Source organism: Podarcis muralis, chromosome 18 (genome assembly GCF_964188315.1).
Source record: "Podarcis muralis chromosome 18, rPodMur119.hap1.1, whole genome shotgun sequence".
NCBI classification, from domain to species: domain Eukaryota; kingdom Metazoa; phylum Chordata; class Lepidosauria; order Squamata; family Lacertidae; genus Podarcis; species Podarcis muralis.
This window is the reverse complement of record NC_135672.1, coordinates 4,258,445-4,276,303: the sequence shown is the minus strand read 5'-3', so window position 1 is coordinate 4,276,303 and position 17,859 is coordinate 4,258,445. Positions and strand designations below refer to the sequence as shown.

Here is a 17,859-nt window from a genome sequence, read left to right as displayed (position 1 = left end):
ATTGGCTACTTCACGTTTCCCCCCCCACACACATTGTGTGTGTGTGTGTGTGTGTGTGTGTGTGTGTCTTGTTCCCTGAGTGGCTAGCAGTCCTGAGCCATTTACGGCTTCATAGGTAGGCTTGGTGATGAGCCCTCACCAGTGCTTGATTGTATTCAACCACATCTTTCCTCCACTTGTGGTTCAAGCCATCTCCCAGCTTGTTTCCTCGCCACAAATCCACAACCTCCTGTTTTCCTTGGGTGGGGCTCCTAAAGCAAAGTGAGAAACTTAATACCTTGCGTCGTCTCCCTTCCAGATGCTTACAGGTCACCTCGTAGTCCGTATTACCAACTACCTCCTAAAGTGCAGCGGCATTCGTCAAACCAGCTGTTGGTGACCCCCACCCCGCCTGCACTCCAGAAGCTGCTAGGTAAGAGGGTTTCCCCCTCCTCAATGAGCAGGCCAGCCCACATGGTCGGTGTGGGAGGGTGTGGGTGTGTTCAGGTTTGTGCAAATAGGGAAGTGTGAGACTTCATCAGCACCCTGGACAGCTCCATGGAGGCTTCAGGCTAGATGCTCCATATGAGCAGAGCTCAAATATTGTTTCAGCACCAGCCCTTGGGGGACTTGAATAGGACCTGTGACTCTATCTTCAGTAGCACCATGGACAGCTCATATAGGGCTCAGGCTAGAGATTCCATATAAAGGGAGCTCAGATATTGTTTCAGCACCAGAGGTCCTCGGACTGAGCCCTTAAATAGGAGCTGCAGCTGGCTCTGAGTCGCCAGCTCATTTAAAGGAGTCTGGACCGCTGTTCTACTGAGACAGGGATGGGGGAGGCTGGTCCTGAATGCAAGGCTGTCGTTGACGATGTCCTTCTGTTCTCCATCTCCTCTGGTCTTAACGCAGATTCATTCAAGATCCAGTACATGCAGTTCATGACGTACATGAAGACTCCTCAGTATAAAGCGAACCTTCAGCAGCTACTGGAACAGGAAAAGGTAAGGACACAAACTTCCTTTCGGCAGCTGTGTAGGATCTTCCTTTTAAGCCTGACCAGGGAGTTTTTCTGAGTAGAAATGCAATCGCCCCTTTTGGAATTTTGAAACTCAACCCTTGGCCCTGAGAAGCGACAAAGCTCTGTTGATTTAAGCTCTTGCGGAATGATATAATTAGCACAGTTTTGAAAAGTCAAGCGAGAGGCTGTAATGGAATCTACAGCTGCCGCCTTGCAGCAGTTCTCAGTTTTCTTACCATTGAAGCTTGAAACAGAATGCAAAAGAAGGAATGTAAATACCGTATTTTTTGCTCTATAAGACTCACTTTTCCCCTCCTAAAAAGTAAGGGGAAATGTGTGTGCGTCTTATGGAGCGAACGCAGGCTGCGCAGCTATCCCAGAAGCCAGAACAGCAAGGGGGATTGCTGCTTTCGCCATGCAGCGATCCCTCTTGCTGTTCTGGCTTCTGAGATTCAGAATTTATTTTTTCTTGTTTTCCTCCTCCAAAAACTTGTGGTCTGGTGCGTCTTATAGAGCGAAAAATACGGTAATTTGAGATGTTTTGGAGAAACTGTAATTGTCATACAACAGTGCCTTACAACTCATGTTTGTAAAAAAGGTTCATTTCACATGCAGTATTGCTTTATCTACTTACAAATCCCTTTTTGTACCATTTCTTTACACTGGATAATGTGCTGTATGTGCCTGTTAACCTTGCTGTGTCCCCACCCTCTCCTGTTCCTGTTCTAGGAGAAGAATACTCAACTTCTGGGGAAGGCTCAACAGTTGTTTACTCACTGCCAGGCTCAGAAGGAAGAAATCAAGCGGTTGTTCCAGCAGAAACTGGATGAGGTAGGAGTGGGGAGTGGCGTGGCTCGGGGGGGGGGACAGACAGACAGACAGACAGAGAATGCCCTCTGCAGAGCATGTGTTGTTGTTATTTACAGTGGTACATCTGGTTACGAACTTAATTCATTTCAGAGGTCCGTTCTTAACCTGAGGTACCACTTTAGCTAATGGGGCCTCCCGCGGCCTCCACATGATTTCTGTTCTCATCCTGAGGTAAAGTTCTTAACCCAAGGTACTACTTCCGGGTTAGCGGAGTCTGTAACCGGAAGTGTTTGTAACCCGAGGTACCACTGTATTAATATTTTTTATACCTCAGCCACTCTGGGCGGCTTCCAGCCTATATAAAAAGATAACAAAACATCAAACATTAAAAAGCTTCCCTATACACAGCTGCCTTCAAATGTCTCCAGAAAGTTGTGTAGGTGTTTATTTCCTTGATATCTGAAGGGAAGGGCATTCTGCAGGGAGGGTGCCACCACCGAGAAGGCCCTCTGCCTTGTTCCCTGTATCCTCACTTCTCTCAGTGAGGGAACTGCCAGAAGGCCCTTGGAGAAGGACCTCCATGTTATAGCTCGATTGTAACTACACATGAGCATCCATTCATTAGTATCCTTCATAGTCTTACCTTCAGACATTAACTGATGTATCTCTCGTCACCATGGATGTGCTTTCTGCACCTGACTATTTATTAATCTGGCATATCACATGTGTCAAACCCTCTGTCTCACTTTTTCCAAGGCCTTTGGAAGTCAGGTCGGGACCATTCTACATTCCATCTCCACTTTCCCTACTTTCCCCAAGTCCTCTGCTTAATGGGTTAATTGCCCTCTTACCCACGTCTATAGCATAGCTGATCTTCCTTGCAGCTGGTATTTTTTATTTCTCTTTCCCTTCAGGCCACATCTAGATTGCACACACCAATCCCATGTCTAGCCTGGAGTGACAGTGCAATGGTCTTTGTGCAAGCTGTACAGGGGCCCCCACATCCCAGATCGTTATCCCCTCCCTATCTCTGTGCGAAAAGTTCAGATCTGAAGAGCGCCCTGCCCCATGCATTGGTCCTGATATCAATCGGAACGGGACAATATTAGACACACCACCGTATTTTTTGCTCTATAAGATGCACCCGACCATAAGACGCACCTAGTTTTTAGAGGTGCTATGATGCTCATGTACTTCTTGTGGGCTTCCCACAGGCATCAAGCTGGCCACAGTCTCTGCGCAGTGCCTCTCCTGTGAAGCGGGAGGAGGAACAGAAGGGAGGAACAGAGTGGGAGAGCTGCGCAGCGCCCCTTCAGCGAAGCGGGAGGAGGAACAGAATGGGCTCCGTTCCTCCTCCCGCTTCAAAGGAGAGGCGCTTCACTGAAGGGGCGCTGCACAGCTCTCTCTCTCTCTGCACAGCGCCATTCGCTCCATAAGATGCAATCACATTTCCCCTTACTTTTTAGGAGGAAAAAAGTGCGTCTTATGGAGCGAAAAATACAGTAAATCTGTCTGGGTCAGATTTAGCGTCTTTCACTGTACAGTCCCAGGGCGGCTTGCAACAACGAAGCATACGGTTACCAAACAAAGGGACAGTTACCACCACGAAGCAATAAAGATGTAATCCTGAGTCCCTCCAGGCAAGCCCCCCAAGGGTATGCTCAGGACCATCAGCTCAGAAGAGGGGAGACTGTAACACAGTGGGCTGGGTGGTCCCTGTAGCAGCTGCAGCAACAGGGTCATGGCTTCCTGAGTTGGCATGGAAAGGGGCACAAGGAGAAGACAAGCCATTATTTTTTGTTTTCCTGAACTTCCTCCCTGCTCCCAAACTGATGCTCCCTGTTTTATGTCGCTGGGATGATGCTGGGTGGGGGTCTAACCATGTTCTGTCCCCCCACCAACATAGCTGGGTGTTAAGGCACTGACGTACAACGACCTTATCCAGGCTCAGAAGGAGATCTCTGCTCACAACCAGCAGCTGAAGGAGCAGACCAAGCAGCTGGAGAAAGACAATGGCGAGCTCAGGAACCAGAGTTTGCAGCTGGTGCGTCCTCCCCAACGGGAGTCCCAGCGTCTCGGGGCTGGGGGCTGGGGTGGCCCACGTCCAAACTCACCCTCCTTGTCTGTCTCCCCCATATCCTAGCTGAAGGCCAGGTGCGAAGAGCTGAAGCTGGACTGGTCGACGCTGTCGCTGGAGAACCTGCTCAAGGAAAAGCAAGCACTGAAAAACCAGATCTCCGAGAAACAGAAGCATTGCTTGGAGCTGCAGGTAGGGTTTTGTGGAATCATAGGACCAGAGTGTCGGAAGACGCCCCAACCCAGCTGCACTGGCTCCCGGTGGAGTACAGGGTCAGATTTAAGGTGCTGCTTTTGACCTTTAAAGCCCTTCACGGCCTAGGGCCCTCGTACCTACGGGACCGCCTCTCCTGGTATGCCCCACGGAGAGCCTCAAGGTCCATAAATAACAACACCCTAGAGGTCCCGGGCCCTAAGGAAGTTAGATTAGCCTCAACCAGAGCCAGGGCCTTCTCAACACTGGCTCCGGCCTGGTGGAACGCTCTGCCTCATGAGACCAGGGCCCTGCAGGATCTGATTTCTTTCCGCAGGGCCTGTAAGACAGAGTTGTTCTGCTTGGCCTTTGGTTTGGAGCCAATTTGATTCCCTCCCCCTCTTTATTTTTTCTTTTTCCTTTCTCCTCCTGTGATGAGGCTACATTTTAATATTTTAATGTTTCAATATTTCAATGTTGTATTTTAATTGTTTTTAAGTTGCAATCATTCATCTTGTTTTTATTATTGCTTGTAAGCCGCTCTGAGCCTGGCCTAGGCTGGGGAGGGCGGGGTATAAATAAAAAAAAATTATTATTATTATTAACAACCCAGGCTTAACGAATTTGTGCATTGCACATGAACTTCCCGATTTCCCTCCTCATTTTTTCTTTTTCTTTTAAAGATCAGCATCGTGGAGCTTGAGAAGAGTCAGCGGCAGCAGGAGCTGCTGCAGCTGAAGTCCTACATGCCTCCCGACGACTCCCTCGCCCACCCACGCCACAAGCGCCACCCGAGCCGAGAGGCGGAGCCCGATCACAGCACCTTCCACCCCGAGCTGGAGTGCTCCAAGTTCCCCGCGGGCCCCCACCTGAACGGCATGAGCCCCGAGCTGTCCATGAACGGCCACGCCACGCCCTACGAGATCCACGCCGCTCTTGGCCGCCCGGCCTCCTCCTCGTCCTCGTCCTCCTCCTCCAAGCAGGGCACCCCCCAGTACCCGGCTTCCCACCTGGACCAAGACATGGTCCCCTGCACGCCCAGCCACAGCGGCAGGCAGAAGCCGGACAAGGCCTCTAGCTTGTCCTTGCCGGACTACACCCGCTTCTCCCCAGCCAAGATCGCCCTCCGCAGGCATCTGAACCAGGACCACGTGGGCAGTGGGAAAGCAGCGCCCGCTGAGAACCACCAGAGGTGAGAGAGGGGGCGGCAGCAGAGGGGCTTGGGGCAAGCGAGGGGTCCTATATAGAAGCATAATATATACAAGCCAGGCACCAACTGGCTACTTAAACCAAGGGTGTAATCACCAAAACAGAATGCCTATTTGCCATTTGGGGGCAAGACGACTCGAAAGGCTTATTTTTCAAAGGGTGGACTGACTGTGGTGGATTCTCAGTTAAACATCTGGCTAGTTCAGAGGACAACCTTGAGCCAGGTTTAGAACTTTGAGAACTTGAAGAATAAAAGTCCCTTGATCCAGGGATAGTTTGCAGATCTACTGGCCTATTCCAACCTCTTTTTCGTAATGGTGACTCAGTTCATAACATAAGAATATCCTACTCAACTCTGAGCAGGGCAGTGGGGGAAGCCAAGACAAGCGACAACAATTCGCTATAACGCTGTTCCCTGCTCCTGCTCAGGCTGCATTGAAAAAGCATTTTGGTTCCAGAAATTCATTCCGATTGTGCAGATAAAATATAACGGATGGAATTCTACAGGATGGGACCTTGGTGTGTGAAAACAGTCCAGATCCAAGGATCCCCAGATGGTGGAGACATCAGGAGCCATCCTGGCACCCAGGCATCTTCACTTGGCCACGAGTGACCAATAGCCAGGTGCAAAATGCGCCTGGCACCTGTTGAATTTTGAACACTGCTTGGGATAAATCGTGTTGAAAGGCAGGAGGTCTCTCTTAACAAACGATGAACGCTTTCCATTGGCAATGGGGAAACCTTCAGAACTCTTGCATCCTGTTTATTTTATTTTCCGAGCACAATTCAAAGTGTTGGTGCTGACCTTTAAAGCCCTAAACGGCCTCGGTCCAGTATACCTGAAGGAGCGTCTCCACCCCCAGCGTTCTGCCTGGACACTGAGGTCCAGCTCTGAGGGCCTTCTGGCGGTTCCCTCACTGCAAGAAGCCAGGTTACAGGGAACCAGGCAGAGGGCCTTCTCGGTGGTGGCACCCGCCCTGTGGAACGCCCTCCCACCAGATGTCAAAGAGAAGAACAACTACCAGACTTTTAGAAGTCATCTGAAGGCAGCCCTGTTTAGGGAAGCTTTTAACGTTTAATAGATTATTGTATTTTAATATTCTGTTGGAGGCTGCCCAGAGTGGCTGGGGTATAAATAATAAATAATAATAATTATTATTTCCTTTTGGCAGGACTGAGCACGTGAAAGAGAACGGCCTCACCTTTTCAAGCCCTGCGATGCCGAACGGCCTGAAGATGAGCCCTCAGGAACCCCAGCCCCCTTCTCCGGCAGCCTTGTCAGTAGCCAATGAGAAGGTAAGGAAGCCGCAAGGGGGCCTGTCTCTGAGTCTCCAGGCGCAGCTTCCATAAGGTTGACTTTCCGGGAGTATTCAGATGTGTGGTATGTGGTTTTTTGGGGGGGACTGAGCTGTACCAAATGTTAAGTGAACCTTAGTCAATGCTAAGTGAACTGTGGGTTGTCTCCAGTGCAATATATATCATTACTAATGTGAAGATGCAAATTTGGAGCAAGTACTCTTCGGTGAGAGATTATTATGATTATTTATTGAATTTATATACCGCCCTATACCTGGAGGCCTCAGGGCAAGAACCCCAGTAGAGATTTAAAGTCACAGAATATGCAGAAGAGTGAAGGGTGCAAATATAAGCCGTTAGATCTTTAAAATATGCCCTTCCAAAATTTCCCTCTTCCCCCAGCGTAGATTGAAAAAGCCACAGGTTTGGTAAGTTAAAGATTGGTTTACTCACAAATGCTTCAAAGCTCCAGTTCATGCGCTTTTCCATACATTGGTCAGAAACATTGCACAGGCGTAGTAAAACTTAGCTTAGTTATAAAGCAGTAAAAGCTCCAAGATTATTGGTATAGGAACTCAAGAGTGGCTGGTGAGAGGTAGACTGGAGTTGGGAGAAACAATAGGCTTGAATTACCTGTTTCCTCCCAAGGGAAGTGACATAGCTAAGCCTGGCAGGATAGATTGCCTTTTAGTATTAACCCCTTCATGCATTCATTAGACCTAAGCATGTTGGTTACTTGTGGCTGGTTATCCCACATATCCAACGCCGAGTAAGTTGTGGGCTGTATCCAATGCCAAGTAAATTTCCCTTCAGTGCAGGGATTTCTGCTTGTGCGAAGGGACTCTTCCCCCACCCCTTGTGGGCCCTCTAATTCAGTTCTGGGGTTTCCCCCAACCCTTTAGAGCAAATCTGAAGTAACTCCACGGGGTGGAATTGGGGTGTGTGTGTCCCATTGCACAAGAGGAAATCTTTGTGCTAACGGGAGATATTGATCGGTTATGCTCAGAGCATACTGATGGGGAAATGCAGGTTGTGTCCCAAGCCAAAGAGAATTCTTCAGGACCCGAAAAACCCACACCGCATAATAAAGTGCCCAGATTGAGAGCGCTGCATGTTAAAATACATTTTACACGACTCTGGAGGTTAGATCTGGGTCTGTTTGATGCAGGGTTTTCTCTCTTGCAGTGTCACAAGTACGTGCCTGTACTGTCGTCTGGTCTCAGTGGGGTGTGGAATGCATTTCTCCCCCCCCCCCCCAGAACTGTCCCTTTTTTAAATGTGTCAGAAGCGCCAAGCTGCAATCAGCCCTGGTTTCCAAAGTCTGGCCTCAAACATTTGTGAATGGGGGAACCAAAGCGACATTGCTGGCGCTCGTCTGTTTATCCTAGCAAAAACAGGTGTAATATTCCCCATCTCCAAGGCCACCGTGGTTAAACGGACCCCTGTTTGTACCCTGACCGAAACGGCAAACTGTGTGCGTGTGTGTGTATATGTTGGCTGGCTGATGCAGTTGACCTCTTGTCCGTGTCTTTTGAAGAATATTTGTTGGGGTGGGGAATTGCTTGCAAGCGCTCCAGTGCTCTCCTTCCGCTAAGCGTCCTTTTGAGAGCTTCTCGGCTCGGAAGGCGAAAGGGGGGGCGCTGCATTATTTTGGCCTTCTCTGCTTTTTGTGTGTCTGCAGGCTTTGCGAGAGAGGACGTCCGCGAGTAACGGGGAGACCATCACCAGCCTTCCCATCAGCATCCCCCTGAGCACAGTGCACCCCAATAAACTCCCCGTTAGTATCCCCCTGGCCAGCGTAGTCCTACCTAGCCGTATTGAGAAGGTGGTGAGTAAGGGTGCTTTCCCCTCCTCCTCCTCTTCCTCTTCTTCTTCCTCCTCCTCCTCCTCCTCCTCACCCCTTGCTATAAAAAAAGCCAATCTGATGAGCCTTGGGAGCAGCTCCCAACAACATATTTTAAGTTGCAAACCCTACGGATAGCTCCAGCTCTTAGCTGCTTTCGTTCTCGCTTCCTGCCCTACCCCTCTGGCATCTGAAAATCAGGAATCCGATGCAATTGATTGATTGATATTCGGTCGCAGACCCATCGAAAACGGAATAGGAACGCTGAGGATCGTAAAGTGCGCTTGTTAGAAATAACAGCATGATGAAACGCAGGCGTGCTTATGGTGCAATAGATGAAAGCGTGAGCTACAACTTGGATTTGGGATTATCCTCTTAGAATCATAGAATTGCAGAGTTGGAAGGGGCCCTGAAGATCATCCAGTCCAACCCCCTGCAATGCAGGAATATGAAGGTGCCCCACACGGGGATTGAACCTGCAACCTTGGCGTTATCAGCACCATGGTCTAACCAATTGAGCTATCCAGACGCTACAAAGTCTTTGAACACAGGAGAGGATCCTGGCTGCTAACTCGCTTATTGACTTGCTTGTCAATATTTATATCTATATATATTTTCCAGGTTCTTTTCCTTTGACCTTTCCTCGTAAAGGAGCAAAGTAGCCTAGGATGGCCCTCTCTGTGCGGGTTGCACTCAAAGAAGTCATGACCCAAAGTTTTGACTCCTTGAGAACTCCCAGTATTGCCGAAGGGAGACCAATTCATCAGATGCGTGGCACAGATTCCTGAGAAATTTCCTTCCCTTTTCTTACCCCAACCCCCTTCTTAAAACAAAAACAAAGAAATGCCACTCTGTTAGTCCTCATGGGTCCCAGAGAGCAGCCTCTGTGTTCTGCTACCTGGCTTCATCTAGAACAGGGGTTCTCCAGCTGTTTTTCGACTGCAATTCCCATCATCCCTGACCATGGGTCCTGCTAGCTAGGTTTGATGGGAGTTGTAGTAGTCGAAAAACAACTGGAGACCCAAGTTTGGGAGACTACAGTTCCCATCATCCCTGACCACTGGTCTTTCTTAGCTAGGGATGATGGGAACTGTAGTCCAACAAGTTTGGGGAAACCCTGGTCTAGAAAGCAGAATGAAGGGCTTGGAAGTGGAAGAATTCTGATCCTTGTTCTACTGTTAAAACTGGCCAAGCAGCTTTTGGACTAGGTGTCTGGTTTTGCTGCTGCTTTCGTCCCCCTGTCTTCTCTTGGAGAGTGGTTGTTTGAATTTATTTTGTTTTTTAAGAAAGGGTCGCGGGCAAGGAACATCTGTGTGCCCTCCCCCACCCCGACATTGTTGGACTTGTAACTCTCCTCGCTGCTGACCGTTGGCCGTGCTGGCTGATGGGAGATGTGGTCCCTTGGCAGCCAGTCTCCCCCATCCCGATCTAAGAAGCTGAGTTTTCTGCTCTCAGGAGGGGGTGCCTCTCCTAAATGGAGGTATTCCCTCCAGTGGCAGTAGATTTTATTGTTTATAGCCAATGGCCATCACAATACAATATAAGCACTGATAACACAACTGCAGAACGAAAGACATTGCATGCACCAGACCAGGACAAATCTACAATCCCCAGAATTTTAACAGCTTTCCTTCTGGTCAGCATCCCTGGGGTTGGCACTTGTGCTATCCAGAAAGGTTGCCCTTAACTTTCTTGACGCTGGTGCGAATGGTGCCACCCTATTACTGATGCGCTTACCAACATGCGCCAACAGGCATTTAATTTTCAAGTTGTCCGGTTGACCTTCTAAGGCATTCTGAAAAGGGAAGATAAATTTAGCTCTGGGTGAATCATACAATGGACAATATAGAATATAATGTGCAAGATTCTCAACAGGCCCTGATCCGCATGTACAGAGGCTGTCCGTCTCCCAGCCAGATATTCAGTAGGCATCGTTTGAAATCTGAGCTGAGTGAAAGCATGTCTAACGGAGGGGAAATGCACAATATGTGGAGCAATGCGGGCCCCCCCCTCCCCAACCTAAGAAGAGTTGGAGGCCACCCAGAGTGGCTGGTGTGTCGGTGACACACAAACGTGGTACCCTCTAGAAAGTGGACCACAACTCCTATCCTTCCTAACTTTGGCCACGCTGCCTGGAGCTGAATGGAGCTGTGCGTCCAACAACCTCCGCAGGGCTGCAGGCTCACCGCCGTAGTTTGTACAATGAAAAGTGCCACGTTAAATTATGATCGCCCCCGTGGGTGGCTGGGTTGATAACAGCTCAGTCGGCGGAAGGTGACCGGTTCAATGGCCGCAGTCTCTGAGGCTTCAGTTGGCAGGAGGTGAGCGGTGGGATCACTGCAATCTCCAGGGTTTTGTTTCTTTTTTTAAAAAATTGAAATGCAGACCCTTCCTATGCCTGCTTCCAGAAAGAGCAGGAGCCACTGAGCTGGACTGGCCCATCCCTTGAGGTGAAAGCAGCTCCTTCAATTGGTGTTGATTAGCGGCGTCTCTCCTAACCCCTTTGGACGAGAATTCATGCGCGGCAGGGGGGCTGGACTAGATGACCCTTGGGGGTCCCTTCCAACTCTGTGATTCTGTGACTAACGCTCTTTGCGGTCGCTTGCTTGCCTGCCCAGCGGTCCAGCCACTTTTAACAGGAGCAGCAGCCTAAAGTCTGTTTCCTCCGCAGAAGCTCAACCAACCCTTCTCTCTCTCTTTTCTCTCTCTTTCCGGTTTCCCCCCTCGTCCCTCCAGAGAAGCACCCCCAGCCCCGTCCACCAGATCCGAGACTCCTTTTCGACACTTGAAAAACAATATGGTGCTAGTTCTCATAACGGCATTAGCAGTGCCGCCGGTGGAAAGATGCCACCTTTGGCTACCTCAGGTGAGTTGTTCCCCATCTCCCTTCTCAACCCCAACTTCCCCGATGGGGTGGATTTTAGCCCTTCCGGATGCCTAGGGATGTTAAAGCAGCTGTTTGGGTGCCTGCTGTAAATATTCCTGTTTAGACAAGCCTACCCAGATTCTGAGAAAGGCGGGGTGATTTTAATCTCTCTTAGTATTTTTCTCTAAAAAATTTTTTGGTTTATTTAGTTTTCAAATATTTGCATACTTTACCATCAACCATAAGTTTCGTTTATGCATTGGCTCCCAATCACCCCTCCCCGATATTCTGTGTTAATCCTTTGACACTGCATATTTTACCTCCATATATATCTGCATCCTAAATTATTAGCCGTAACGTCTTTCTGCCGTTGCTCATATTTCAAATCCTGCTTGCATTTTCATGCAATCGCAGTACTTCTTCAGATATTCTACAAAAGGTTTTCCAGTCCTCAAAGAACGATTCCTCGTTTTGATCTCTTAATTTTTGTTATTAGCTTTGCCATCATTTTAATAAGCCATTCTTCCTTCTTTGAGACCTCATCCCCTTTCCAGTTTTGAACATGAAACATTCTTCCTGCTGTCATTGCATACGTAAAGAAATTAACCAACTTTTGTCTGCGCTTCAAATTTTTTATTTGTAAATTTAAAAAACACACCCCACAAAAACAAATGAATATAACATTTTCCAGTTAGCAGTCAATTAACATTGGACTTCCCCTTTATCCCTCCATGGTTTCCCCAAATTTTCAAATATTGCTGCATATTGCAGTTATTCTGCACCTTATCTTCACCAGAATTTTCTCAAATACGATCTTAACTGCTGTTCTTACTCAGGGCCTACTTGCATTTCAGCATGTTTACAGTAGTTTTTTTAAATGATCTACGAACTTCTTAAAGTGTGTCTCACCCTGATATTTAATTTTACCTGCTAAACTTGCCAATTCGGCATAGTCCAACTCAATTGCAGCTGCCAAGAGATTAAACCAGGTTTTTTTTGTATATATCTGTTTCAACCTCACAGGTTTTTCTTACATGTCTGGCTCCATGGCGATCAACGGGGCATTCCCAAGCAGCCCCGCCCCGCTGAACCCCACCATCGACCACGCGGCCCTGGAGGACGCCTCCAGCTCGGGGAGCCTGTTCAACTCCGTGGCGGGGTCCCGGAGCTCCACCCCACAGCAGCCCTCGTTCCTGGCCATGCCCTCCCGGGCCTCAGCCCAGAGCTCGCCCGCCCACCAGCACTCGGCCAGCCCCAGGCTCAACGGCGCCCCCCAGGGCCTGGCTGGCGTCCTGCAGTACGTGGACTCCCAGAAGGCACTGGCCGAGGGCGGTGGCGGCGGCACCAGGGGCGACCCGCAAGGGATGGAGTCAGCCTTCTCCGACCCCGAGAGCGAGGGGAAGAGGAGGTTCATCTTCACCATTTCACCTGCCACCGGGACCGTCAAGCACTGCCCACCCAGCAAGCACAGCGCCCTCACGGCAAGCATCCGGGCAGAGTGCGGCCAGGACGGGAAGAAGCGCGGACGGAGGAAGCGCTCCTCCACGGGGGCACCGGGCACCAACTCCGGTGTGTCGCCCAAGCGCAAACCGCTGCCTGCGGTGGCTGGGCTCTTTGCTCAGCCTTCGGGGTCTCCCCTCAATATCAACTCCATGGTGAGAACCAAGGTGGATTGTTTGTTTGCTTGTTTGCTTGCTTGCTTGCTTGCTTGCTTGTTTCGGGTGGTTTCAGATGGGGTGGTTTATGCAGCCACTAGCCTGTGCAAGCCAGAGTCGCCTCCAGGTGATCAGGCAGGGAGAGAGCGAGAGCCCTCTGCGGATTGGTGAGATCACCTCACCTGACAGGGGCCCACCTGATCGCTTCAGTCAGTGGAATTGGCCCTTCTGCTGCCGCCACATAATGCCTGTTCCACATCTGTAAGAACTCAATTGGCTAGCTCTTTCACTTTGTAACTCCCTGCACATTGATATCAGGCAGCACTGCCTTCAGTGTGCTCGTTTTGTTGCCTGCTAAAAACATTCCTGTTTAGGCAAATCTACCCAGATGCTTAGAAAGTTGAGGTCATTTTAATCTCTTTTAGCATCTCAACTTCGCATGTTTTAAAGTAGGGTTGCGATTTCCCCCCTTGATTTTTACTGTTCTGTCTTTAGCAAACCGCTTTGCGGTGTTTCTTTTTCTTTTTTCCAATAAGCAGTGCGTAGATTCTACAAAATCAATAATAAATAAATTGTGCAATCCCCTTTCAGTGCGGCCCTTTGCGGTTTGCATTCCTACCTGCAGAAGCCCCATAAATATCAACCTGTAGCCCCTCATAGCTAGTGCAGTTAGGATGCTCTAAGAGTCTTTGATCCCATAATCTTCTCCTTTGCCACAGACAGTAAAATGTTGGTCAACAGAATATGTCACCTTTGAAGTAAAGCATTTGTCCTCCTCCCCTAGAACAGAGAAGCTGGACATGCTTTTCTTCAGCCTTCCCTCTCCCTTCCTTGTCTGTTTCTCTTTTTGCTATGCTTAGATAGATAGAATAGACAGACAAAAAATAACACAAAACCAAAGTTACAAAACATAGGAATGATGCAGAAGCTGCAGTTTCTTTTAATATATATGTCTATTAGTTTTTAAGAACATGGTATTTGTTTTCCAAACAAACAGGGAGCAGAAACTGTAGAAAAAAACAAAAGCAACAAAACAGATCACGAATGCTAAATTTTGTGATTTGGTGGAGTGAAAGTGAGTTTTGTATTTCTGGATCTGATACAAATTTTTGCTGTGACCCTTAAATGTAAAGCTCTAAGGCCCAGGGGGTGGTCACCTGTTAACCAATTGGAAAAAGGTGCTCTGGTGGTCCTTTTTGGCTGCAGTTTGGGGTGGATAAACGCTATAAATAGCAAGAAAATAAGAGCGCAAAACCCCCACGAAACACACCGTAACGTTAGCAGCGCTTCTCCAATCCTTAAACGCTTCTCTTCTCCTTCTTCTCCCTTCTTCTGTCTTTCCTCCTCAGGTCAGTAACATTAACCAGCCTTTAGAAATAACAGCCATTTCTTCCCCTGAAAACTCCCTGAAGAACTCTCCTGTTCCCTACCAGGACAGCGACCAGCCCCCCGTGCTGAAAAAGGAGAAGCCCCTGACCCAGAGCAATGGCATCCATTACTCGCCGCTGACTTCTGATGAGGAGCAGGGCTCGGAGGATGACCACAACAGCACCAGGTGAGTGTGGACCTCACCTTGTGGGGGGGACACCCCCCCCTGCGGGGGCCCTGGTCTCGTGTAGGAAAGACCTCTCTGCTGTAGGAAACTGTCTTCAAACGAGCCTGTTGGCCTTCCTGGCTCAGTACTTTAATAATAAAAATAATTATTATTATCATCGTCAATTCTGTATCCAGGGCAGCTGTCTCCCAGCTCCATCTGGTACGCAGACTGAGACCCTCCCTGCCCGCAGACTGTCTTGCCAGAGTGGTGCATGCTCTAGTTATCTCCCACTTGGACTACTGCAATGCACTCTATGTCGGGCTACCTTGGAAGGTGACCCAGAAACTACAACTAATCCTGAATGTGGCAGCTAGACTGGTGACTGGGAGCGGCCGCCGAGACCATATAACACCGGTCTTGAAAGACCTACATTGGCTCCCAGTACGTTTCCGAGCACAATTCAAAGTGTTGGTGTTGACCTTTAAAGCCCTAAATGGCCTTGGCCCAGTAGACCTGAAGGAGCGTCTCCACCCCCATCGTTCTGCCCGGACACTGAGGTCCAGCTCCGAGGGCCTTCTGGGCGTTCCCTCATTGCGAGAAGCAAAGCTACAGGGAACCAGGCAGGGGGCCTTCTCGGTAGTGGCACCCATCCTGTGGAAAGCCCTCCCACCAGATGTCAAAGACAACTGCCTGACATTTAGAAGACATCTGAAGGCAGCCCTGTTCAGGGAAGTTTTTAATGTGTGACATTTTTATGTATTTTAAATCCTTGTTGGAAGCAGCCTAGAGTGGCTGGGGAAACCCAGCCAGATGGGCGGGGTACAAATAAATCATCACCACCATCATCATCATATACCCCACCCATCTGGCTGGGTTTTCCCAAGCCTACACTGGCCATCAGCTGCTCGCCAGGATTTTGGGAAGGGAGTCCGGAGGTGCCAGGGTTCGGATCCTGCAACCGAGAAGCAGGGGGTTCCCTCATTGTGTCCTCTCTGTTCTGTGTTCCAAAGCTACCAAGTGACTCTCTGATCTGCCTTGTTGGTGGCTTTTTCTTTCCCCCGTTTGGTCCTCAAGGCTTACATGGCAGGCGGGGATTTTTAACAGCCTAAATGAAAGGCTGTCGACCTCTGGCGATCTGCCAGCTCTGTTCAGGTGGTCCGCAGCATGTCCCCGTTAAAAATGCATCTTGATTTTTCAATTGTACTTTAATTGCTGCTTTTGTTTAACAACAACAACAACATTTATACCCACCTATCTGGCCTGGGTTTCCCCAGCCACTCTGGGTGGCTCCCAGTACGTTTCCAAGCACAATTCTAAGTGTTGGTGCTGACCTTTAAAGCCCTAAACGGCCTCGGTCCTGTATACCTGAAGGAGCGTCTCCACCCCCATCGTTCTGCCTGGACGCTGAGATCCAGCGCTGAGGGCCTTCTGGCGGTTCCCTCATTGCGAGAAGCAAAGCTACAGGGAACCAGGCAGAGGGCCTTCTCGGTAGTGGCGCCCTCCCTGTGGAACGCCCTCCCACCAGATGTCAAAGCGATAAACAACTACCTGACATTCAGAAGACATCTTAAGGCAGCCCTGTTCAGGGAAGTTTTTAATGTGTGACATTTTAGTGTATTTTTGGTTTCTATGGAAGCCGCCCAGAGTGGCTGGGGAGGCCCAGCCAGATGGGCGGGGTATAAATAATAAATTATTATTGTTGTTGTTGTTGTTGTTGTTATTATTATTATTATTATTATTATTATTATTATTATTATTATTTCCAGTACATATGAAAACATAATGCAACATCAAACATTAAAAATTTCCCAGTATAACAATTTATAACAATAAAGACTTGTACGCTTCAGGAACTCAATACCTTAAACTTCTCCCCGTATGAACTGATCCAGACCCTGTGTGTCCCCTCCCAGAGAGGTTCGGAAGGTGGCAAGGCCTTTTCTACAGGGGCTCCCTAATTGTGGGATGCTCTCCCCAGAGAGATTTGCCTGTTGCCATCACTACATGCCTTTAGGTGCCAGGCAAAAACATTCCTCTTTACCCAGGCCTATGGCTATTAAATAACCTGTGGCCTATGAAAGTGTGGGGGAGAGGACTGTTATTATAATGACTATTTTACTATTAGGCTGTCTGTCAGTATAGTATGCTTTCTGTTACGTTTTTATCATTGATAAATGATATTTATCACATTTACTACATTCTATAATGTGTTTTTAATGTTGCAAAGCACCCTGGGATCTTTTGATAAAGGGTGGTGTATAAATTGAATTAATAATAAAAATAATAATAAATAAATAATGATGATGAGTATGGTGGTGGTGGTGATAAATTGTTACCCAACTCTTCACACTAAAGTTCCAGGGAGGGTTACAAAAATCAAAACACGTTAAAATCGATCTTGAACAACTTAATGATCCGAGAAATGATGCAGGTTCTAGAACAGGCACAGGCAAAACCAGCCCTCCAGATGTTTTGGGACTACAATTCCCATCATCCCTGGTCCCTGTTAGCTGGGGATGATGGGAGTTGTAGTCCCGAAACATCTGGAGGGCCGAGTTTGCCTATGCCTGTTCTAGAAATACGGAGCTCAGGTCTTAAAGGCCGGGGTGCAGTGGTGCATTCTCAGCATTTGTCCAAAGCTGTATAGCAAAAGTGCCAGACATGCCTCTGGAAATACAATAAAAAAAACATCTAGCAGAGGGTATTTTAATTGTCAGGACAGGCAGAAGAATCATGTAAGCCTGGGTTTCCCTAACAACTAGGGATGACGGGAGTTGTAGCCCCAAAACAGTTGGAGACCCAAGTTTGGGAAACCCTCATGTAAGCGGTCTACTAAAACCACAAGCAGTTTTCTCGTGACCCATGGGGTGGGGAGATGTTTGGGAACCCCTGGCTTAAGGTAAACGGCTTTTCTTCTCTTCTCCCTCCCTTCCTAGAATTGAAAGAAAAATCGCGACGATATCACTGGAAAGCAAATCTCCGCAGAAGCCGATGGAGAACAGTAAGTGTGGAGGCCGCTGGTGTGGGTCGGGGGAAAAAGCTGTTTGGGACTGCCTGCTTAGGGTGGTGCTGGGTGTTCACAACAGGTGCATGTAAAACAAGTGCAGCTCCATACGGATTAGGTAACTGAGCACAAAAGCTGTCTTCACCTACGGAAAGAATATTAGCTATGTTTGAGTGTCAAATACCGTTCTAGATCCGCCAGGCTGGTCTTGAAAATGATGCTTCTTCTGTATACAGTGGTGCCCCGCAAGACAAATGCCTCGCAAGATGGAAAACCCGCTAGACGAAAGGGTTTTCCGTTTTGGAGGTGCTTCGCAAAACGAATTTCCTATGGGCTTGCTTTGCAAGACGAAAATGTCTTGCGAGTTCCT

At 48.6% G+C, this 17,859-nt stretch overlaps 1 protein-coding gene across 1 annotated transcript in view; it reads left to right on the top strand.

The window, feature by feature from the left end:
• The window catches only part of DOT1L (DOT1 like histone lysine methyltransferase), a 74,136-nt gene that overhangs the window by 44,878 nt on the left and 11,399 nt on the right, over window positions 1-17,859 (top strand). The window contains exons 15-26 of the mRNA XM_077922028.1: window positions 299-412; window positions 892-983; window positions 1,730-1,831; window positions 3,717-3,854; window positions 3,954-4,079; window positions 4,763-5,271; window positions 6,461-6,584; window positions 8,266-8,412; window positions 11,164-11,293; window positions 12,317-12,948; window positions 14,298-14,503; window positions 17,422-17,486. Coding sequence (XP_077778154.1) covers window positions 299-412; window positions 892-983; window positions 1,730-1,831; window positions 3,717-3,854; window positions 3,954-4,079; window positions 4,763-5,271; window positions 6,461-6,584; window positions 8,266-8,412; window positions 11,164-11,293; window positions 12,317-12,948; window positions 14,298-14,503; window positions 17,422-17,486 — 2,385 coding nt within the window. The remainder of the gene's footprint in view (window positions 1-298; window positions 413-891; window positions 984-1,729; window positions 1,832-3,716; window positions 3,855-3,953; window positions 4,080-4,762; window positions 5,272-6,460; window positions 6,585-8,265; window positions 8,413-11,163; window positions 11,294-12,316; window positions 12,949-14,297; window positions 14,504-17,421; window positions 17,487-17,859) is intronic.